The sequence below is a fragment of the Chanodichthys erythropterus genome, chromosome 10, assembly GCF_024489055.1.
Source record: "Chanodichthys erythropterus isolate Z2021 chromosome 10, ASM2448905v1, whole genome shotgun sequence".
NCBI classification, from domain to species: Eukaryota; Metazoa; Chordata; class Actinopteri; order Cypriniformes; family Xenocyprididae; genus Chanodichthys; species Chanodichthys erythropterus.
In genome coordinates, this window is record NC_090230.1 from 60,966,549 (window position 1) to 60,991,258 (window position 24,710).

General features: G+C 46.1%; 1 protein-coding gene across 1 annotated transcript in view; it reads right to left on the reverse strand.

The window, feature by feature from the left end:
- Positions 1-24,710, reverse strand: part of aldh7a1 (aldehyde dehydrogenase 7 family, member A1) — a 125,408-nt gene that overhangs the window by 68,042 nt on the left and 32,656 nt on the right. Inside the window, exons 2-3 of the mRNA XM_067398466.1 lie at positions 14,118-14,171; positions 13,956-14,021 (exon numbers count right to left, since the gene is read on the reverse strand). Coding sequence (XP_067254567.1) covers positions 13,956-14,021; positions 14,118-14,171 — 120 coding nt within the window. The remainder of the gene's footprint in view (positions 1-13,955; positions 14,022-14,117; positions 14,172-24,710) is intronic.

The window sequence follows — 24,710 nt, forward strand, 5'->3', positions numbered from 1 at the left end:
TCTTATTGTATAGCTTCTCAAACTTTATACTTACTCTTTTATAAGGGTTATTATTGATCATTAAAACTGACTTTCAACAAAAAGAGAGGGTTGTTTTGTCTCATTTCATTTTATTATAGACTACATGTAGGCTACATACAGTGAAGATAATCAAAGTACATATGCACATATTGCCTGAACCACACATTAATAGATTTCATATTTTTTAAATGAAAACGAAAAGAGGCAGGGTTGTGTTTTATATTTTGTTTTGTTAGGCAGCCTACATAAAGTGAAGATAATCAATGCATGCGTTGCCTGGACCACATTTGTGTGGTGCCTCGTCATCCCCCTTGTAGCACGTGCAAGTGACGATTCTCTGTCAACCAATCAACGTTCTGCAGAGTGTAGCTCCACCCTTTTGGTACGGTACTATTGTCAGGCATGAAAACGGGTCAGGGGTGAAAAAGGTGAGAAGGATATTACCCCTCTAAGGGGGTCCAGGGGCATGCTCCCCCGTAAGAAAAATTTTAATATTCCACATTTTAAAGCATCAATCTGATGCATTTTGAGATGCTTTTTTTGCCGACCTGGGGAGAGCTGGAGAAACTTAACTTCAGCCATGAGTCAAAAATTATTATGGCCTCCTTACTAAGTATTATGCAAGCCATTTCATGCCAGCCTGTCACTGGGTCTAACATTTACAGTATATTTGGGGGAAGAACCTAGCGCTTTGATTGTTCGAACTCTTCTCAGGGTTCCCACTCTTTCATGAACACCAGATTCAAGGACTTTCAAGGACTTTTTCAAGCACCGTTTATTTTATATCAAGCACCTATCAAATTCACATTACATATGAAGCGTCATGAAAAACCTCTTACAGTACTTAACATTTTAATCATACTATTGCATTTGCATCCATTTTAACACGGAAGAGGAACAGAATCATTTGTACAGTAATTTTGGAAATATATTAAAACTGTTTGCAGCTTTCTTATCCCTAATGTTACCAATTATTCCATACTAGTTTTGGTTTTCATTTTTTATGAATCATTACTTCAGTAAAAACATTATAATAAAGAGAATATTATAAAAATACATTTTGCAATTGAGTGAAAAAAAAGGATTATATGGATCGTAATTGTGGCTTAAAGTCAGAATATATACAATATATTATAGTTCACGAGTTCACATATCCATATAATTAAATAGAGTAAAGTTATGCATATTTGGCATGCTGTCTGGGGAGAGGGCTCCGAGCTTGAAATTTTGTCCCAAACCCAGAGTACTCCACCCGGTGTGGTAAAAGTAGATAGAACTAGAAGTGAGGAGATGGACAATGGTTGAGTTAACTGAATGCTCTCCACCTGTGCTAATTAGGTTAATCTGAACTTGCTCCTCCCGAACTTTGTTAATAAAACATCATATATACGCTTGCAATTCTGAAAAAAACAAACAAATCAGAATTGTAATTTATATATCACAATTCTTATGAGTTTCTTGTTAAAGCTACTGTAATTGAAAAAAAAAATTGAAATTGAAATTGAAAAGAAATTGAAAAAAAAAAAGGGAAATTCTGTCATTATTTACTTACCATAAGAGTTGTTTAAAACCCAAATACATTTCTTCTGTTGAACATACAAGTTTGTTGTTTTTTTTTGAAGAAAGTGGGTAACCAAACAGCTGGTCCCCATTGAGTTCCATAGTAGGAAAGAAAATACTATGGACGTCAATGGGTACTAGGAAATGTTTGGTTACCCACGTTCTTCAAAATAAGTTCTTTTATGTTCAGCACAAGACAAATTAATACAGGTTTGGATCAACTTAAGAGTGACAGAATTTTCATTTTTTCACAAGTCGCAGCATTTGTTGTCTGTCCCTTTAAGGCTCTTGCGCGCATTTAATATATTGACACGCATTCGGTTTTCTCTCAACTGTTAAACTTTACACTTAACTGATGCTGTAAACCTTGTGTGTATTGACAGTATTAGCAGAATAAGATGCGAATGATAACTTTGTCCAGCAAAAGCAGCGTTTGACAGGGTTTTAGAGCGCACGCGCTTCGGCTCAGAAAAGCCTGTGTTAGACGAGCACACAGATAAAATGTTTAACCGGCAAGGCTTTAAAACGCATGCAAATAATAAACTTTTGTGATTGTGAATAACTGCAGTGTTCCGTGAGTATAACTCTACCACTCTGTTAACATGTGATGTGAATGTATGTCGCTTTGTACTACACAGTATGTTGAGACCAAGCGGCAACCTCCTCCTTTCTCTCGTGAAGCCAATACGGAAGTACCTTAAACTGCGATTCATCGACAGGCCGCTAGGGACAGGCTCCAAAAGAGAGCAGAATCTCATAGAGTCCCATGTTAAATTGGCCAAGTTTATAGCAGAAAAAAACATGTTTACAAGTTGGTTCAAATTGTGGTTTTGGTCTATACTGCTATTTTTTGCCCTTCATGACAACTCTGAGGGGGGTGAATTTTTTTATAACTTATCCATTTAAATTATATTAAGCCTTAAAGTTCTGCATAATTAAGGGCATGGTCACTTGAGTGACAGGTAGATTGCGCTGCCTTTGTGAGGCGTCATGATACCTCAGCTGCCGCTGAATTTGGCATCTCAGCCGTTTTTGTGCTTTTTTTCTCGATTATTTTATACAATTATAAAATATGGCTTGCTGCATAATATTCGAGACTGATGTGTGTCTGTGTGCATACATGGGGAAGAGACACAGAACACACGTTGTTGGATCGTGGCATTGGCTGAAAGTTTTGATTGCGAGATTTACTACAATGACAATACCAGGAGGATATACAACTCTGACAGCACTGCTTGGATATTATAACTAAAACTACTGCACTATTTTAAAAAAATATATACTTTGGACACAGGCTCATTTGTTTGTTAGATACGATCGCTGCTCAGATTGCATCCTTTCTTGAAGAACGATGACAGACAGCAGATTCATTCAGAAGAAATGTGAAATGTTTTTTTTTTGTTTTGCAATGGACATTTATATTTATCCAAGTGCCACAGATTGGATTCATTTCGCGATCTCTATTATAAAGGTATGAAGTCCCATTTGATGTTCCATGTTGTTATTTGCACACCCAACACAAATTACTGGTGTTGGAGCATCTATATCTTAAAAAAACACCGTAAATTGACAGTAAACCTTTAGAACTTTCTGATGTTAAAACTTATCTTTATTAATAATTTAGATCGTATCTAGATAGATAGCTCCTTTGCTTGCTAACGTGGTCACGTCGAGCTAGGCGGGCGTGGTTTCAGCAACCAATCACATCAGCTCAAACCCCCTCCCCGCCTCTTTGCCCATTTTCAGTTATCCGGGAGTGACGTGCGGTGACGCGCAGCTAAGATGGCCGCGGCCTCATTTTTGCTTCAAAACTGCTGTTCGGAACTCTATGGGTGACGTCACGGACGCTACGTCCATATTTTTTTGCAGTCTATGGTTGAGACAGAGGCGCCAGGACTGCAACTAACGTCTCGGTTACGTATGTAACCCTCGTTCCCTGAAGGAGGGAACGGAGACGTACGTCAGTAGTGACCGACGAATTGGGATATCGCTAGAGAGCCCCTATCAGCTTCGAGAGAACTAAAACAAGCCAATGGAATTGGCGTGCGATATTTGCATAATGCGCACCTCCCCTAACAGGTGGATATAAAAAGGGGGGCAGATGCAATCGCACTCTGTTTTTCGCTGAGGAGACAACCGGTGTCCGCACTGCAGCGAGGGTACAGAAACTGTGGCGACGGGACGTACGTCTCCGTTCCCTCCTTCAGGGAACGAGGGTTACATACGTAACCGAGACGTTCCCTTTCAGTCGGTCACTTTCGACGTACGTCAGTAGTGACCGACGAATTGGGATCCCAACTAAAACGCCACAGTTACGAAACCCCTTCCAGTGCCCAGCGCAGGCTCTAGCCGCCCGTCGCACCAAGGGGACGGAGAAGGGGGCGAGCTTACGCCGGGAAGTCTACTGCTGTTCCGATATACCCACTAAGTAAACTAGACTACACTGGGGAAGCGAACCCGTAAGGAACGCTGCGGAACCACTACATACCCAGAGGGGAAGGAATTTACATGGAAAACATATGGACTGGCCCGCAGGGCAGAACGCATATGAGTCCCTGGGATGGCTCCACCTGAGTAGGGGGAGACTCATCTGACAGGAGAAAGCAGAAGCTCTGCTAAGGGAAAGACACGGGCTCACCGTAGGGAGTAACCGTGGACAATACACATATGGAATCACTCACGTAGAGGGATTGCAACATATGGAACCCAACCAACAGACAACATCGAAGATGGATGTTGGTCTGGCATCAGACACTCCGTAATGCCCGAGCCGAAGGTGGAGGTGGAGGAACTCGACAGGGTTCACCGAACGGGGAACACGACTGGAGTCAACAGATGCACATATCCTGCCCAGGGGGCGGGAGTGGCATTGCAAGCCGACACGAGCACAGGTTCAACGCGTCTACCGGCTGGTGGAAGCGAGTACACGGGAAGAACCAGCTTACACGTAAGCTAAAAACCCTAGCAAACGTGTTGGGTGTCGCCCAGCCCACAGCTCTACAATCTGTCAGCGAGGCGCCATGAGCCAGCGCCCAGGAAGAGGCCACTCAGGTGGAGTGGGCTCTCAACCCGAACGGGCAAGGCACGCCCTGGGAACATAAGCCAGGGCGATGGCATCCACTAACCAGTGGGCCATCCTCTGCTTGGAGACAGCCTTTCCCTTCTGCTGGTCTCCGTAACAGACAAAGAGCTGATCTGAGGTCCTAAGCTTCAAGTTCTATCCACGTAAACACGCAGGGCGCGAACTGGAAAGAGCGAAGCTAGGGCTGGGTCTGCCTCCTCCGAAGGCAGCGCTTGCAGGTTCACTACCTGATCTCTGAAGGGAGTGGTAGGAACCTTGGGCACATATCCAGGCCGGGGTCTCAGGAAGACGTGAGAATCCCCAGGCCCAAATTCCAGGCACGATTCGTCGACCGAAAATGCGTGCAGGTCCCCTACCCTCTTAACATGAGGCCAATACAACCAGGAGGACGGTCTAAGAGACAGTACTTTTAACTCGATTAATTGCAAAGGCTCAAGGGATGACGCCGAAGTTAGCTAAGAACTAAGGTGAGATCCCTAGAGGGTAAGGAGGGTGGGCAAGGAGGAATCAGTCCCCTCGCCCCCCTCAGGAACCTGATGATCAGACCGTGTTTCCCCAGGGCTTGCCATCAACTGCATGGAGATGTGCAGCGAAGCGGCAACATACACCTTGAGGGTGGAGGGAGACAGCCTTCGCTCCAAGCCCTCTTGCAGGAAGGAAAGCACAGATCTGACCGAGCATGATCGGGGGTCCTCTCGTCTTGCGAGAGGAGCACCATTCAACGAATAGGTTCGACTTCAACGCATAGAGGCTCCTCGTGAAGGAGCTCTAGCGGAAGTGATGGTGTCTACGACCGCCTGCGGGAGATCACCCAGAACCTCCGCATCCCGTCCAGGGACCACACGTGGAGGTTCCACAGGTCGGGACGCGGGTGCCATAGGAAGCCCCATCTCTGAGTCAGGAGGTCCTTCCTCAGAGGAATCGGCCAAGGAAGGGCTGTCGTGAGGAGCATTAGGTCCGAAACCCGGGTCCGAGTGACCAATATGGAGCCACTAACAAGACCTGCTCCTCATCCTCCCTGACCTAGCACAGGAGCTGTGCGAGAAGGCTCACTGGGGGAAAACGCATATTGCGTAGGCCCCGGGGCCAGCTGAGTGCCAGGGTATCCGTGCCGAGCGACTCGCCGGTCAGGGAAAACCACTGGCCGAGGGCAGTTCCTGGGGAGGCAACAGGACTACCTGGGCCTCGCCGAAGTAGTGCCAGATCAGCTGGACCGCCTGGGGATGGAGCCGCCACTTGCCCGCAAGTGGAGGCTGCCGTAAGAGCTCGTAGGCTGCACGGTTAAGCACACCTGGGACATGAGTGGCCTGAAGCGACCTCAGATGCTTCTGACTCCATAGCAAGAGATGGCAGGCGAGTTGCGATATGCGACGGGAGCGTAGACCAGCCTGATGGTTGATGTACGCAACGGCCGCCGTGCTTGTCCGAGCGGACCAGTACGTGCTTGTCTGACAGCAGCTCCTTGAAGCGGCCCAGTGCAAGACATACTGCTAGCAACTCGAGGCAATTGATATGCCAATGCAGTCGAGGCCCCGTCCAAGACCCGAACCGCATGCCCGTTGTACATGGCCCCCCATCCGGTGGTAGAGGCATCTGTGTGGACCACAGCGTCCAAGGGGTACTCCCGCCCGCAGGAACAAAGGGTCCGACCACCGGATGAGGGTAGGGCGGCAGCTCCGTGTCACGAGGACACTGAGCGTGCTGCGCTGCCATGGCCATCTCGGGACCCAGTCGCGGAGCCGGTGTTGAAGCGGCCTCATATGGAGCAACCTGAGCGGCGAAACGCGGCTGCAGATGCCACATGCCCCAGGAGCCTCTGAAGTCTTTCAGTGGGGCCGCCATCCTGCGCTTGAGCGAACTCAGGCAGTTCAACACTGACTGGACGCGCTCCTCAGAGAGGCGCACAATCCAGGCGACCGAGTCTAGCTCGAGACTGAGAAAAGAGATCCTCTGCCCGGGGGCGAGTTTGCTCTTGTCCCAGCTGACCCAAAGACCCAACAGGCTGAGGTGAGCTAAACCATCTCCCTGTGTACGCACAACTGCTTCGCGAGCTGGCCAGGAACAACCAGTCGTCGAGGCAGTCGAGAATGCGAACGCCCTGTTCCTTGAGGGGAACAATGGCCACCTCCGCAACCGTGTAAGGCGTGGAGCGACAGGGCCAGCCCGAAGGGTAGGAGTTTGTACTGACATGCTCGACCCGAGCGCAGAATCGAGACATGAAAGTATGCATCCTTCAGGTCGAATGCTGCAAACCAAACCCCGGGACGGACGCACTCGAAAATGCGCTTCTGCATGAGCACCTTAAACGGCAGCCTGAAGGTACCGGTTCAAGACGCGCAGATCCAGGATTGGCCATAGCCCACCGCCCTTTGGGGTACAATGAAGTAGGGCTGAACCTGACTTCAAATCGGCTGGAGGGACCGGCTCGATTGTATCCCTCGCCAGGAGGACAGCAATCTCCACTCGGAGAACAGGTGCAATGTCCAACGACACCTAAGTGAAGTGGACACCCCTGGACGCCGGAGGACACCGGGCGAAATGAATCGCATAGCCGAGTCTGATAGTACGCATGAGCCAGCGGAACGGGCTGGGGGCACTAACCAGGCCTCCAGACACCGAGCCAGCAGAACCAAACGCACCACAGACGTACCGGGGGTGGGGCAGCGAACCAGAGTATGGGGACCCGACTCGGGCGGCGTGGTAGCGGCCCAGAGTGTGATCAGACTCTGCGAGGTAGCAGTGCGTATGGGAGACGGCACACGGGGCGCGGCCTGCACCAACACACTGACACCTGCTGGCGAGGTGAGAGGGGGCTGGGAGTAGCAACGCGGGGCGCTGCACATCGCCAGCCACACTCTTGGGACGTAGAGGATCGGAAAACAGTTCTTAGTGGGTACCGCTGGACTCCGGAGAGCCAGCGGCGGAACAGACCAATTCTCCACCCGGCCCTCCTCCGGGGAGAAAGAACCGTTTACGTCAGCTCCAGGTCGCCATATCTCCAGGACCGTCTCCCGCTAGTCAGGTGACTGCGGGTTGAGCGGGCTGGGTTCAAGGCCAGTTTGTGAGATGAGCGCATCGAGAAAGCACACTTTGACGACGGCACATCCCAGCAAGACTCGCCAGGGGTGTTTCTGGACCACCATGGTGGACATTGTCTGGCCAGGGGCCTGCGCTTTGATTTGCATCCTGCGTAGCTCAACCCCGACTCAGAACTACCCACATGCAATGAGTGCTTTGACCTACTGCAGACTTGCCAGGGGCCAAGACTCATGCAGGGCAGAGGTGGTGTGCCCGTAGCACTGCCACCCCACCCTAGGGGGTAGAGAGAGAGAAAAACTTGTAGTGCAGATTATGACCCTCTTGGCGTTCCATATTAACGCCAAAAAAGGCCACAAACTACCAAGTTTTTTCATGCACATCCGGGCTAAGCCAGGGGCGGGGCAAGGCGAGTATGCGTCGCACGACACCCCCAGGGGCCCGGGAAAGCATGGTTGCCAAGTCTGAATCCGATTCGGCATGAGCACGCCACAACCGTGGGACGCTCAGCCTCATCTTCATGTTCAGAGCCCAACAATACTCTCTCCAATGTAGCAGTCGACATCTGATCCTCTGCTGGAGCCCTGACTAAGATGTTAGGTCCTCCATATTTATTTTAAGGAGGACCAGCAACACATGCAGAAGCTACCAGCCATGTTGGACAGTGAACGTGGCCGCCCAACTGGACGACACACGGCACCCTGGGCACCGACGTGGCCATGTATCTAAACATGATCCACCCACGAACATAGTCACAACATGTTTGCGATGCACTAGAGGAGTGGGGGCCCACGGAGAATGACTCGGCGGGTATTGCCCCACTGTGATCCTCTGGTCACCCAGGCTTATTAACCAAAGTAGCACTTTTCTGATTCAGAAAAATAACTAGATCGGGGAATAAGTGAGGGGACTCCACCTCATTAAAGGCAGCCGAGTCTCGACCGTGCATCTAGAGCGCCAGACAGCGCGCAGGGTTGCCGTGGCAACGCGCGCTGTCAGCCGGCAATTCGACGGCACACGGCGCGCTGAGCGCTCAAGCCCTTACGAGAAAGGCGAGCAAACAACGCGCCGACGTGGACATATTTCCATAAGAAAATATGACCACCCACAAACACAGTCTCAGCACGCTAAGCAGACATGAGAGAAAGTGATCGTGGCCGTCAGAGAGGATAGGAAACGACCGCCTCCAGAAACGCACAGACAGAATGACATCTTGAAAAAGACGCAGTGTCTGTCTGTGAAGCTCTTTTAGAAGGGGAAACTTCAGCTCTTTTGTGTTGAGACACACAGGGAGCGTCACGACGTGTTTAGAAAAACACAGGAGGAACCAGACCAAATCGCAGACCAACCAGTGGAATTACAGCGGAACGCTGGGAAAACAGTAGATGTTTCCACCCGGCTCACTCCAACTCGCGACCTCGCTGCAGGCGTCGTCACACCAACACAAGCGCCGAAACTTCTTCAGAGGCTTGAAGTTCAAACAGCCGCAGGACACCAGGTAGGCTCCGAAGCGAAAGACAGAGTGCGATTGCATCTGCCCCCCTTTTTATATCCACCTGTTAGGGGAGGTGCGCATTATGCAAATATCGCACGCCAATTCCATTGGCTTGTTTTAGTTCTCTCGAAGCTGATAGGGGCTCTCTAGCGATATCCCAATTCGTCGGTCACTACTGACGTACGTCGAAAGTGAGCGACTGAAAGGGAACAGAAAGCGATATAGCGCGATACAACAATATTTTTTCAAAAGCAGATCGTGGAGACCTTTTAATTGTCCACGATCAAAATCGCACACACCTATAAGAATGTTCATTTCGGACACAGCAAGTGTCACTGCTCAAATGTCCAAGCCCGCAATGGAAAAGACTCGGAAACTGATTGTAAAATAATAACAGAACAAGTATACTAGGACTAAGAGGGGCATCTTATAATACATTTTCACAAAATTTATTTCAAATTTAATTCAAGCACTTTCAAGGACCAATATTGTTTTCAAGTACTTTCCAGGCCTTGAATTCATGTGTCTGAAATCCAAGTACTTTCAAGAAGCGTGGGAACCCTGTCTTCTTCTTTTGCTTGATTTGTGGATTGCGCGTGCAAAGAGGCGTGACCAAGTTTTTGCGTAGTTTAGAGTGACAAATCGCACCAGCGTACTTCGAAGTCAAAATGCGTATCCGCTACGCAAATTGCGTACAGGTTGGCAGGTCTACTTATTAGAACGGTGGACCACTTTACCTTCTGCCTTGTCATTCCCCTCACCTCAAAATCTACCTCCTCAAAAACGGTAGCATTAGCTAATAATTTTCCACCGGAGCTTTAGCTAGCTGGCTAACGTTGCGTTCTCTCCTGCTGTGTTCAATGACTCCATTCATCAAGCTGTAGCTAACGTTAGCTAAGTCTATGTCAACAGAGCTCCTGGGTAACTTATATACCAGAAAATATTAAAATTATTGAAACCATTCAAGGCTCAACGCTAAGGATTTTTTCTGCTGGCCCAGTGGTTCAAATTTTTACTTGGGCCCCACAACATAAAATTAATAAAAGTAAAAGAAAAGAAAATGGGCCTATAAAATAAGCATAGTTATTGTTTTCATTGTTTTTGATTAATTTAACCTCAATACATAAGGTTACGACACCAAAAGCTACTAGATTTATTTTAAATATTATTAGACAAATAAACAGTAAGTAGTAAAATAGTAACAAATAATCAAATTACGAGTAATAGCACAAATAAATTCAACAGAACAAACATAAATTAAATGGTGCTTTTCAAGTTTTTCATGTAGGTTTAAACAGAAGATTTTCAGGTACAGAAATTGTAATCTAATGTATAACTATAGAATAGATAACTTTATTAAAGTTAATCGAGAGCAGTTACAGATGCATAAAAATGTTTTTAATGTTCAAAATATAAAACGTTAAATACTGTTATTTGAAATTTTTAAAAATGAAGACACTTTAAACGTGAAATTTAACCCGCCAGTAGGTGGCAGCGAATCACTGTTAATGAGCGAATCATTGAGATTCAACTGATTCATTCAAGCGGCTGATTCATTCAGGAAGTGTTGCTCAAAGACGCAAAACAATTCGGTGGACTTTGGAACTATTTTCGTTGGTGAAAACAGACGATTTGGTGTCTAAAATGTAAGTCACTTGATATTAAGTTCTTGTTCATTAAACTGAAAAACGGAGCTCTGTGTAATATTGATTAACTTTATTAAATTATATATGAAATACAGGGCCATTTTTGCCCCTTATCTTGAATTTTGGGGGCATTTTAATAGACTAAATCACGCAGTGAAAGCGTACACTTTAATATAAGCACACACTACTCTAACCGTAGGTAACAATAACTATGCCGTGTCTAGTAATGTTAGACTGTTTTTGTAAAGTGAGGGACATACTCAATAATTTCAGATCGTTAAATCAACAATTAGCCTACGATATTATAGATGATATATAACGCACACCCTACAGCACTGGCCCGATCGGGCAAGTGACTGGTGTCTACTGTCCCGAGCGTCGTTCACACTGGCCCCGGGCCATCGGGCAGTCCTTATTGTCGAGCCCTGCCATCACTCACCAAATTCAGTCAGGTAAATCGCCGAGGCCAGGCGTGCTTTCAGCTTCTGATGGTGGTCTGCACTGGTGATGAAAGGCCCTTCGCGTTAATATTCCCATACACTCGCGCGCCCTTCTGGCACGCGCATCTGTTCACAGTATACTGAATCGCAGGTCGCAGTTCACCGAATCTCGCGCTCCCTTCTGGCACGCGCACCTGTTCGCAGTTCACTGAATATGACCCCCCCATTTTTTTTTAAGATATTTGCTTAACATGTTCATTTATAAATATATATGTCCAAAAAATAAAAAAATAACATTGTTGCAACATTTTACCAAAATCAACATTTGGTCAACATCTCATGTTATAATAGATGAAGTGCTGTGGAGGCTATTTAAGACAATATTGGCAGATTAGACCGCAATACTGAGCTGAACTGCAAAATGTAAGTTCACTGGCATTTGCATCATTTGGTGCTGATACAAGTTGTTACATCTATATTGAGCACATACACACTACAGCTAAATTCGGCTGTCAGTTCAACTTTTAGTGCTTAATCGCGTTCTGTACACACAGAGTTCAGTAAAATACGGGAGTGACAACCGCATTCTACAACCGAATTAACTCCCGAAAAATACAGGTAGTGACAACAACATTTACAGAAATTCTATGCAGTGTGTACAGAACCGAACTGAGCAACTAGTTGTTAATGACGTTTACGTGCACTGGTGTAACGTGCGTCTCTCGTGTATGCACGGCGAATCACAGGGAAAACACAAGCCTATCCAAATGCTTTATGCTGAAAATCGCGATTCATGTTTGCTCACTTTAATAACTCCATAAACCTGTTCGCTTTATGAGACGAGCTTAAACAAGCCCAAAAACGCTTATAGTGAGTGACCATGGCAACACACAAAAAGCGCACTGACCCTAAATTGACCCTTCGCAAAGACCCTCCCCCCCTTAGTTACTGTTGCTTTGTCCAACAAGCCGTGGCGCTGTCACTCCACACACAGTGATAAATGCATCACGGAGCAAAGAGGACACTGACAACACTTCGACAGACAAGACAGAGCAGGTTACTTATGATATTTAACAAAGTCCCAGCTTTAAACCTGTGTAGTTTTTTAAGAATTTCAAACAATAAAAACCGTTTTGTGGCTCTTTAATGTGTCCTGACCATGGTCGTGACAGATTGCTGTAGCGCCTCAGCTCAAGAGGCTCGTAAACTGATTATCTCTTCCTACTAGTCCATTTATAGCATCAAATAAACATGAATGAACATGAGAATCAATGTTGTTTCAAACGCGGAAAGATGTCAATATACACAATTTTTCAAGTTTAACTCCACCGAGGTTAATCTTCCAACTCCTATCTGCTTTGTCGGACAAAATGACGGATTGCTTTTAGTTTCCAATTCGCCTACTTATACTACGCCCTAAAAGTATGTACTCTTTCTGTGAACAAAAAGTACTTACTTTTGAGTGTGTAGCAAAAGAGTAGACAAGCTTTGGGACATACTATCACGCCATACAATTGCGTCTTTGCTCTCTGCCGCATCCAGTCAACTGAACTGGCCTGTCAATCATCTTACATCCTCCACATTTCATTTAGCTAATTTCCTACTGTGTCGGAGAGAAATGCAGTCGCGAGTCTTTCATGTGGAGAACTCTCCTCATATTAATGCATAATGATGCATTTAAAAGTTAATGGCCAATCAGATCTTTATAAAAGTCCACATTGGTATTTGCAGATGAAAAATAACACATATAACATTAAAATAAATATTTTCAGTTTGAACTGATTATTAGTCACTCAAACAACCTCTCAGCGTCGATCGTGCATATTCGCCATGTTTTGTAGTTTTTAACACTTTTTACTCGTGTTTGTAGTTCTGAACTGAATCCTCGTACAACGCGCAATGGGTTGTGGGCAATATTAGCCTCTATAGTGTGCATGGATCCACACTTTGAAAATCTACCGGAAATAGTAGACCATCTGGGGACTTTTAGCATACTCTTTTAAACATACTATGCTTTGGGACACACTTATTTTAATCTCACATACTATTTAGGATGGATAGTATGGACATTGGGACGCAGGGACAATTTAGGTATCTCACATATTCTGAATGTCTTCGGCAGAATTCAAATGAGCCATTTTAATCTAGATTAATCTAGATTCAAATGAGCCATTTTAATCTATATTAATCTAGATTAATTCCAAGATTAATCCAGATTAAAAAAAATATATATATATGCCCACCACTAATCATAATCAATCTAACACTGTTCTAATCATGTTTTCATAGACAGGTTTTCATGTCATATTTTTATTTTTAACATTAATTTTCCTAACAGTCTTCAGATATTTTCATCATCTCCATGATGGCCATGAACCACCACCCCCCTTTGAGTACTCGATTAACAATTTTTGAAACCTATCGATGATAGAAATGAAAAATAGCCAAAAATGCCCATCCCTAATTGATTGTGGTTTGGGAAAGTTACAAATTGTATATGCCTTACTCAATACTTCACCCAAAAATGAAAATTGGATGTTTATCTGCTTACCCCCAGAGCATCCAAGATGTAGGTGACTTTGTTTCTTCAGTAGAACACAAATGATGATTTTTAACTGCAAACATCTAATTTACATTTTTGGGTGAACTATCCCTTTAATAATATGAAAGCTTACATCTGCCCACACTTTCCACGCATCTTGTGCTTTCTGTACAGTTTCCTCATATTCTGCCATGGTTGCCTGTTTAAAGACAAAATTCATTCAGAGAAGTAATCATGCCTCTTAATATGTGTTTATTCATTAAATGCATTTTATGAAAAAAATTGTTTTTGTTACCTGACGCACTCTGGCAATGGCCTCATTGTTGGCTGGACAGTATGAAGTTACCACCTGTATGAAACAACAATTCATTAGACAGTATCATGAACAAAGAATATAAAAAGAACTTCCAGTGCAACAACTGACAAAGGACAACACTGAATAAAAAGCAATTTTATATTTTATTATCCTTTTTAGTCTTAAGTATTAAATAACAGCTATTAGTGAAACCTACAATAAACTATACAATAAAATACAGGTCTATTGTACTGTAATATTTGGTACCAAACCTATCCTTTATCCTAACCATAACAATTGCTACCAGCCAATAATCGCTTCTAATGACTCGATCGGCAATCTCTCAATATGCCGATTTCACAAACCACTATCATGCTGATGACGAAAAAAGATGCGCCTGCCTTGAGATGTATGGTGTGACATGTTTGCAGCAGCGCAGTGTTAAGATATAGTTAACACGTAGGCCTATTGTTTAAAGCGGCTTGCCCCGTCAGTTGCTCTGACAGATTTATGTGCTGACAGATTTTTGCGCTGTTTAGTGCTTTTGTGATGCGGTGATTTAATAAGTGCATAACATACTCGGTTACTAGCGTAACCTCGGTTCCCTGAGATACGGAACGAGTACTGCGTATGGGGAAAGGTCTCCTTTTTCCCCGTTACTGAAGCCATTTTCAATAAAGCAGTGTAACTGCATCGTCATTGGTTCACTCATAGACAAGTTGTTGAACCAATGACGGCGCGGCATAGCTGCGCGACCTATGGCGACAGAGCGCGCGAATATTCCCGCCGAAATGGGCAGGGTTTAGGGCTATATAAGCGGGTGTTTCGCCATAGGAATTCAGGTCATTCGACTGAAGCGACGACACTGAAGCCGCAGCCTCATGGCACGGCATGTAACGCAGTACTCGTTCCGTATCTCAGGGAACCAAGGTTACGTTAGTAACCGAGTACGTTCCCTTTCGATACTTCACTCATACTGTGTATGGGGAACGAATTCAACTGCGCCGTGCCACGGCAGGGAACGACTGGACTTGGGCACCGTGAGGGAACCAGAGGACAAGTGAGAAGGCCGGAGCCGTCGAACCCTCGTTACACTACAAAAAGGGAGTTAACTCCCAGAGTGGCATGAAGCGGAGCTCGATAGAGGCCGCAGGATCATACCGAGAGGACCCAAGCTTGTAAGGTCGGGACGTCCAAATGATAAAATCTGACAAAAGTGGGCGGCGAGGACCAGCCGGCCGCCTCACAGATATCTTTAATCAAAACGTCACTAGACCAGGCCCAAGAGGAAGCCATTCCTCTAGTAGAGTGAGCTCTAACTCCTATGGGGCAGTCGAGGCCCATAGAGGAGTAACAAAGAGCAATAGCGTCGACTATCCAACGCAAAAGACGTTGCTTTGAGACCGAAGACCCCTTGGTGCGGCCACCAAAGCAGATAAAGAGCTGATCAGATTGCCGAAAAGGCTGTGATTGATCAACGTAGGTCCTTATTGCCCTGACAGGGCAGAGTAGTTCCAGCTCTCGCACGTCCGACGAGGGAGGAAGCGCTGAGAGGGAAATAACCTGTGCTCTCTGGTCGAGAGCACCTTAGGAACATAACCATGCCTAGGTTTCAAAATGACTTTGGAGTCGTTGGGCCCGAACTCAAGGCATGCAGGTCTCACGGAGAGGGCCTGCAAGTCACCAACTCACTTAACCGATGCTAGTGCAAGCAGCAGAGCGGTTTTGAGCGTCAGGGGCCTGAGGTCAGCTGAACGCAGTGGCTCAAAGGGAGGCCCTTTAAGAGCTCTGAGGACCAAAGAGAGGTCCCAGGTGGGAACAGTGAGAGGACGAGGAGGATTTAATCGCCTAGAACCTCTCAAGAAACGCACCACAAGGTTGTTTCGTCCCACTGACTGGCCAGCAATAGGAGCGTGAAACGCTTCAATGGCTGCTACGTAAACTTTGAGCGTTGAAGGGGTGCGACCCAGATTCAAACGCTCCTGGAGAAAAGACAGTATTGGAGATACGTCACACTCCACTGGGTCTATGTTGCGTGTAGAACACCAATCAACAAAGTTCGACCATTTCTGGGCGTAGAGGCGTCTTGTGGATGGAGCTCTCGCCTGAGAAATGGTATTCAGCACGTCCCCAGGCAGGTTAGCAGGCTCCCGTCGAGGGACCAGAGGTGCAGAGCCCAGAGTTCTGGCTGGGGATGCCAAATCGTCCTGTTCGCCTGAGAGAGGAGGTCCCGTCTCAGGGGGATCGGCCACAGAGCTTTTGTGGAAAGCCTGAACAGCTCTGAGGACCAAACTTGGCTCCTCCAGAGCGGGGCCACCAGGAGGACTCTGTGCTTGTCTTCCCTGATTCGTCTGATGACCTGTGGGATCAGAGCGAACGGGGGAAAAGCGTAAAGGAGGGTGCTGGGCCAGACATGGGCCAGCGCATCTTTCTCCTTCGAGAAATAAATTGGGCAGTGAGAGTTGCCTTCTGAAGCGAAGAGGTCTACCTCTGCCTTCCCGAAGAACTCCCAGATCATGAGAACCGTCTGGGGGTGGAGCATCCACTCGTCTGAGGGGACATTGCTCCGAGATAGCATGTCTGCTCCCAAGTTTGTTCTCCCGGGTATGTGAGTCGCCCTGAGCGACTGAAACCTCGGTGATGCCCATTCCAGAAGACACTTCGCCAGAGCGCATAAGCGGCTGGACGAAAGACCGCCCTGGTGATTTATGTATGACACCACTGTCATGCTGTCCGACTGGACTAGGACGTGGCGCCCTGTCAGGTGTGCCTGGAACGCATGAAGGGCTCGAATCACTGCCAACATCTCGAGGCAGTTGATGTGCAGATGGCAATCCTCGTGAGACCACGAGCCGAAGGCCGATCTGCTCTCGCAAAGAGCGCCCCAACCTGTGTTGGACGCATCCGTTGAGAGCACCGTCCTTCTGGACACCGCCTGTAGGGGTACCCCTTGGCTGAACCATACAGGGTTCATCCAGGGTTTCAGAGATGCCAAACAGGCCTGATTGACCCTGAGGCATGAGGAGGGACCCGAAACTTCAACCAGTACTACACAGGCCGCATCCGAAGAAGGCCGAGCTGCAGAACCGGGGAGGCGGAAGCCATCAGCCCTAGCATCCTCTGGAAAAACTTCAGAGGGAAATGGGCTCTGTTCCTGACCGATGCCGCGAGCTGCTGAATGGCCAGAGCGCGCTCTGGAGAGACTATAGCTGTCATACGGACTGAGTCGAAAACTGCACCCAGGAACGTTATACGCTGGCTGGGGAGCAGTGAGCTCTTGGCAAAGTTGACCCTGAGACCCAGGCACTCCAAGTGGTTGAGTAATACGGATCTGTGATGCTCCAGCTTCACAGCCTCGCCGTGGCGAGACTTTGCCCCATCCTCTTCCTTCCTGAAACATCAGGAGGGCTTAGGAGGCGTCGGGTCCAGCTTAATCTTAGGCAGGGGTCCCTGACGTTGCCTCGGGAAGGAGGAGCGCTTACGATGGCGCTGTTCCTTGGGTGGTGCTGCCTGAGAGGTAGAGGGGGCAGGTTTGTTCTGCTGAGCCAGCGCAGACTTGGGGCGGCTGGAAGCAGACGTGGAGCTAGAGCGTTTAGGCAGGAAGTGTCGCATAGCCTGAGATGACTTTTGTGCTGCAGTAAAACGCTCCGTAAGGCCCTCTACTGCTGGACCGAAGAGACCAGAAGGAGAGACCGGGGCATCCAAAAAGGCCGTCTTGTCCATCTCCTTAATCTCGGTCAGGTTGAGCCACAAATGGCGCTCAAGCACGACCAGGCTGGCCATGGATCGTCCAATGGCCTGAGCTGTGGCCTTTGTGGCACGCAGGGCTAAGTCAGTGGTGCTGCGGAGGTCACGGAAGGCAGGTGCAAAACAGCCATGGTGTGCAGCGCTGAGGCAACTTGGCCTGCAGACGTATATGCTCTGCCAGCCAGGACAGAAGTAGTCCTGCAAGGCTTGGATGGAAGGGCCCTCTTAGTTTTCCAACCCACAGCCGTGGGGGGACAGAGGTGAGCCGCCACCGCTTCGTCCAGGGGTGGTAGATGCTCGTAACCCTTCTCTTCAGAGCCATCCACAGAGGTGAGAGCTGAATAATGCGTAGTACATAGGCGGGCAGAATACGGGGCACGCCACGACTTCGTCAGCTCGTTGTGAACCTCTGGGAAAAACAGTGCGGCGCGTTGACGAGGGGCCTGGCGGGAACCGGGCAGGAACCACTCATCGAGCCTGCTCCGTGATGGCTCCTCTGGCGGAGCCCATTCGAGGTCCAAAACCTCTACTGCTTTTGAGAGGATGCGGAAGAGCTCGGCATCCATACCCGGCTTGCAGTCAATGGGCTCTGGCGAGGGAAAGCGGGCGGGGTCAGAATCACCGGCCCAACCTTCGGTTTCAGAAGCCTTGAGAGACATGAAGTCATCCAGCGGCTCGTCCTCAGAACCGCCTAAAGAGATGAGGTCACTCGCATCTGCCGAGGGACGCAGCTCAGGGCGGGAGAACAGGACGGGGGACTGCTCTCTCGGGGGAGAGGGTGAGGCACGCGGGGAAGCCGGCGTGACGTCATCCGACTCCGTGCGCTGGGCCGCTCTGCACTGAAGAAGGCGATCCGCGAGCGCAGAGAGGCGAGACTCATGTTCTCACAGTGAGAGCACGAGGTCCCGGCGAGCGCGGCCTGTGCATGGGGTCTGCCCAGGCAGTCGACGCACTCACCGTGTCCGTCGTCGTCATGCAGAGGGGCTCTGCATGTTCCACACGAGTGGCGTGGCGTTTGTAACAACGCTGCCGCCGTGAAAACGGCGTTTGAGGGGCTCTTTTAGAGCGGCAATAAACCGCGGGAAAATCGTTCTTTTAGGCGCGCCGGATGGCGGCAGGAGACGGGCTGGCAGGGGGGCTCTGCATGTTCCACACGAGTGGCGTGGCGTTTGTAACAACGCTGCCGCCGTGAAAACGGCGTTTGAGGGGCTCTTTTAGAGCGGCAATAAACCGCGGGAAAATCGTTCTTTTAGGCGCGCCGGATGGCGGCAGGAGACGGGCTGGCAGGCGGCCGGAAGCCGGAGGCTCGAGACAGCGCTCGAGGCGGCAGTCGACGAGGGCGCCGGCGCTTCTTCCTCGGCGAGCTCAGCAGTCCGCTGCAGGAGCCTCTTCGACGGCGGCGAGAGCTTCTTTCCAGGCGAACTTCTTTCCAGGCAAACTTCTTTCCAGGCAAGCTTCTTGCTGGCGGCGAAGGCTTCAGCCGGAGATCAGCGAGGAGCGATGTGAAGTCGTCGCTGAAGGAGAGAGAACTGAATTCCTATGGCGAAACGCCTGCTTATATAGCCCTAAACCCCACTCATTTCAGCGGGAATATTTGCGCGCTCTGTCGCCATAGGTCGCGCAGCTATGCCGCACGGTCATTGACCCACACGAGTGGCGTGGCGTTTGTAACAACGCTGCCGCCGTGAAAACGGCGTTTGAGGGGCTCTTTTAGAGCGGCAATAAACCGCGGGAAAATCGTTCTTTTAGGCGCGCCGGATGGCGGCAGGAGACGGGCTGGCAGGCGGCCGGAAGCCGGAGGCTCGAGACAGCGCTCGAGGCGGCAGTCGACGAGGGCGCCGGCGCTTCTTCCTCGGCGAGCTCAGCAGTCCGCTGCAGGAGCCTCTTCGACGGCGGCGAGAGCTTCTTTCCAGGCGAACTTCTTTCCAGGCAAACTTCTTTCCAGGCAAGCTTCTTGCTGGCGGCGAAGGCTTCAGCCGGAGATCAGCGAGGAGCGATGTGAAGTCGTCGCTGAAGGAGAGAGAACTGAATTCCTATGGCGAAACGCCTGCTTATATAGCCCTAAACCCCACTCATTTCAGCGGGAATATTTGCGCGCTCTGTCGCCATAGGTCGCGCAGCTATGCCGCACCGTCATTGGTTCAACAACTTGTCTATGAGTGAACCAATGACGATGCAGTTACACTGCGTTATTGAAAAAGGCTTCAGTAACGGGGAAAAAGGAGACCTTTCCCCATACGCAGTACAAGTGAAGTGTCGAAAGGGAACTTACGTTTCACAGGTATATTCTCCATCTTTAAATGTTAGAAAGTCATACAAATATTTCCATTTTGCTGTTAGGAGTGGACGAGCCTTCTGCTAGCGAATCTCATTCTCCTCTAAACTTCATAGACTTCCATGAACGAGTACACATGAATGGAAACTGACTAAATGGTTACATTCACTGTATTTGTATTAATAGCTTTCAATATGAACACTGTTTGTAGGACAACATTAGGCAGAATGTTAAAGGGCACCTATTATGCAAAATTCACTTTTACATGGTGTTTGACCATAAATGTGTGTTGGCAGTGTGTGAGCAATACCACCCTAGAATGAGAAAAATCCACCCAGTGTTTTTTTTACAATCTCAATAATTCATAAGCACTGTCTCAGAACGCCCTGTTCTAAGATTGCTCTCACTGTGACGTAGAATTGCGCTAAGCCCCACCCACGTGGTTTGATTGACAATCTGGTTTTGGCATAGACCCCGCCGTCGGTGATCTGTCAACCATCCTCCATTGTTTCAACGGCAGCCGGTAATGTCTCCTAAGAAACATAAGTGTTCTGTTGTGGGATGTAATAATGAACATAGTAGTTTTCACTTACTTCCGACATCAGAGCCACTGAAAACGCAGTGGATGGATTTTATTTACGAAGGGAAAGGCGCCACTCAAAATTCCAAAATACGTTTATGTTTGCGCAAATAATTTTTTTGATTGACTGTTTTGAGAACAAGGGTCAATTCAAAGCAGGCCTACTGTTCACGATCCAACGTCACCTCCAGAAGAAGTATTTAATGTTTTTTGAGCAAATAGTCATTTCAGTCGATGTCAGCCAATTCAATAACAAATGCTTCTAAAGTTGTCGTCGTCGTCGTAGAATGTCTGTGCATATAATTTAAACCTTGTTTGTATAGTGTGTATCTAACGTACTTAGCAAACGTTACAGTATTTGTGTTTGTAGTTTAAAAAAAAATGCGCAAACGTTATCACAGTGTGTGTGTGTGTGTGTTGCACATCCATAATTGCAAAGGGGACGTGATTAAAACTCTATAAGTACATAAATGTATCAAATAACCATTCAGAGACGTCCTGCTCCATTCTCAATTGTGTTTCTTCTGCCGGAGTCTCTTCATCATCTGGATCTGATTCCGGTTCAAACATGTACGGCTGAATGCCATACAAAACAGCGGGTCTCTCATTCTCAGCCATTCTGCTTCTACCAACTGTTTATTGCCATAGGTATGCAAGTTACGCCCTCATACAAAGGCAGGGCGGGGATATGCAGCTCATTTATATTTAAGGTGGTACACACCAAAACAGCTCTTTTTAAAACAGGCCCCAAAAATGACATTTTCAAATGGTTATAATAAATTAACTGTGGGGTATTTTGTGCTGAAACTTCACAAATACATTCTGGGGACACCCAAGACCAATACTACATCTTGTAAAAAGGGGCATAATAGGTGCCCTTTAAATAAAGAAAAATGTAGAAAATACAGAGATATATACTGTATATTGCCATTTAGTCAAAAAATACAGAGATATGACTTTTTGGCCATATCTCCCTGCCCTAGAGTGGGTAAAATAATTATAATACTGAAGGTGAGGTACAACTCATACTTTTTTTTTTTAAATAATGTTTGACAAATCAGTAATTTTAAAACTTTCTGTGAGACATCGCGTCTGCATACACTGCATCAGAATCGGGGCTGTGTCACATCATCACTGAAGTTTATCATTTGCTTTTTATGTCTTGCCAATTTAAAGCATTTTTAAACCATTCAGCACTTGTGTGCTCTCAGAGATGGTGCACTCACACTCAAATAGTGTACTAAGGCTGTCAAAACGGCTTTGAATTTTATACTTAAATATTACTAATATTCAAATTATCTTTAAATTTAAAATGCTTAGTTAGGGCAAAAAGCAATGAGCAAAATTTTATGAAGTTGTGATGAACAGTACGATGAACAAAGCATTTTTTACATTTAAAAAACATGAGATGCAATGGAAAGGAAAAAGCCCCACAAAGACTTGAAAAAAAAAAGACTTTTCTCTCTTGTGCAAGACATGAGTGCAACGGTCAAAGATGTCCATCTAGCGCATGGTTACATAGAAAACAATACAAAACCAGCGCAAAAAAACGCATGTGAGAAAGAAAACGCATGTGTGTGTTTGTTTTAAATGTAAAAGGTCAAGTCAAGTCACCTTTATTTATATAGCGCTTTTTACAATGCAGATTGTGTCAAAGTAGCTTTACATTGATAATTGGTATATAATTTTTCCTTTTAAAGAATAGTGTCAGTGCAGGCAGATCAAAAGCACTGTTGAATAAATGTCAAGGATACTGTTGAATATCAAATTTCAAGTCAAATTAAATTAAATTAGGGCTGCATGATTAATCGTAATTTATCACGATAACGATATCTGCTTCTCTCGATTGATTTTAAATAATCGACACGATATTGGCCCGCTCTATGAAAATGAACATAATTTGGAAATATTGGAAGTAATATTAGGAATTTCGCTGTTTTATCTTTTGAAGTTCCTAAAGGTTTTACCAGTTTTCATAGTGTTGATCAGCTAGAAATGATTTTTCTTTGCTTTACGAATTTGCCGGGCAATTTGAATCTGGTTCGTCTTATTGCAAACGAATTGTGTTGCTTTAAAATCTAATGTGAATACATATTACAAAGCGCTCACCAAAACCATGTTTTGTATTGATTTACCATCTAACGAAGTTATCATTGTTGGTTAAATTTAAGTTTTTGTGCCACCTACAGGCCTTTTGGGTGAAGTGTAGGTTGGTAAAGAACTTGCAAAATAGCCATAGTTACATTACTCTTTTGATAGAATAAACATGATTAATAATCGTGATTATAATTTTGAGGAAACTGTGGCACTGGCTGTCGTGTTGATGATGTCTTCACAATGGATGATCTAGTCAACTCGATCTCTGCTGATACAGGGCTGCACTGTGGTCATGTCAAGACACCGGTCCTCGGTCTCATCTGGAAACGGCCCCGAATCCGGTTGACTACGGTAAACCTCGGGATAAACAGAAAGACTAATATTAGCGTAGATGCCATTCTTTTTCTGATGTAACAAGTACATCTGGTGTTATAGGAAGTGTTCCCAGTTCCGGCTGAACTAATTTATGCAGCCTAATAATCCTTTAACGGATTTGAAAATATAAATATATAATGTGTAATGTGTATGCCAGGTTAAAGAGATGCGTTTTTAGTCTAGATTTAAACTGCATCCCGAACAACGCTAGGAAGGTTGTTCCACAGTTTAGGTGCCAAATAGGAGAAGGATCTACCACCTGCGGTTGATTTTGATATTCTAGGTATTATCAGCTGGCCTGAATTCTGAGATCGCAATAAACGTGAAGGACTATAATGCATTAAGAGCTTGCATAGGTACTGGGGGGCTAAACCATTTAGTGCTTTGTACGTAATTAACAAGATTTTAAAATCTATACGATGTTTAACAGGAAGCCAATGCAGTGACGACAGAACTGGGCTAATATGGTCATACTTCCTAGTTCTAGTAAGGACTCTAGCTGTTGCATTTTGTACGAGCTGTAGTTTATTTATCAAGCAGGAGGAACAACCACCCAGTAGAGCGTTACAGTAATCTAACCTTGAGGTCATGAACGCATGAACTAACTGTTCTGCATTCTTCATTGAGAGCATATGTCGTAGTTTAGATATATTTTTAAGATGGAAGAAAACGGTTTTACAGATGCTAGTAACATGGCCTTCAAATGAAAGATTGGTATCAAAGAGCACACCCAGGTTCCTAGCTGACGACGAAGACTTAACAGAGCAGCCATCAAGTGTTAGACAATATTCTAGGTTATTACGTGAAGAAGTTTTTGGTCCAAAAATTAGAATCTCTGTTTTTTTCTGAATTTAGTAGTAGGAAATTACTGGTCATCCAGTTTTAAAAGGTAAAACTATCAAGTTTTTACAATTTATTTTTGCTAAAAACTTTGTTAAAAATTTCTATAAAAAGGGTTAACTGAATAAAAAAAGATTTCTCACAGGGTTAAAACCAGCAGTCTAATAAAACAAGCTTCAATAATAAAGAGTTTTGATAGAAAGAACATGTTGGTGGTAGGGGTGGAAATCTTTAGTCACCTCACAATCAGATCCGATTCCGAGAGTCATGATCCCATTCCAAAATTATTCTTGATCTACTTTTTTTTTTTTTATTATTAATTAGTTTACTGCTTGAAAATGTTAAAATCCTTACATTTACATATCCTTACATAAGTAATTAGAAGTACTTTTTAAAATAATTGAAAAAAAAAAAAAATTAAAACAACTGTGTGTTAAGAATTTTAAAGAGTAAAATAATAAATAATAAAGAGGAGCAAAGAAACATATTACAAGCAATAAACAAAGAGTGCTTTCAGTATTTAAGATTATCTGTTTTCTATTCAAGAACTGTTACTGGTTTTTCTTTCTCTGTTTGATTGTTACTGACATAATAGACAGTTGGAGATCTAATAAGCTGCATTCACGCACGGCTCTCTTTTGAAATAAAATAAGTAATGTCAAGTAAGAAGTATGTTTCG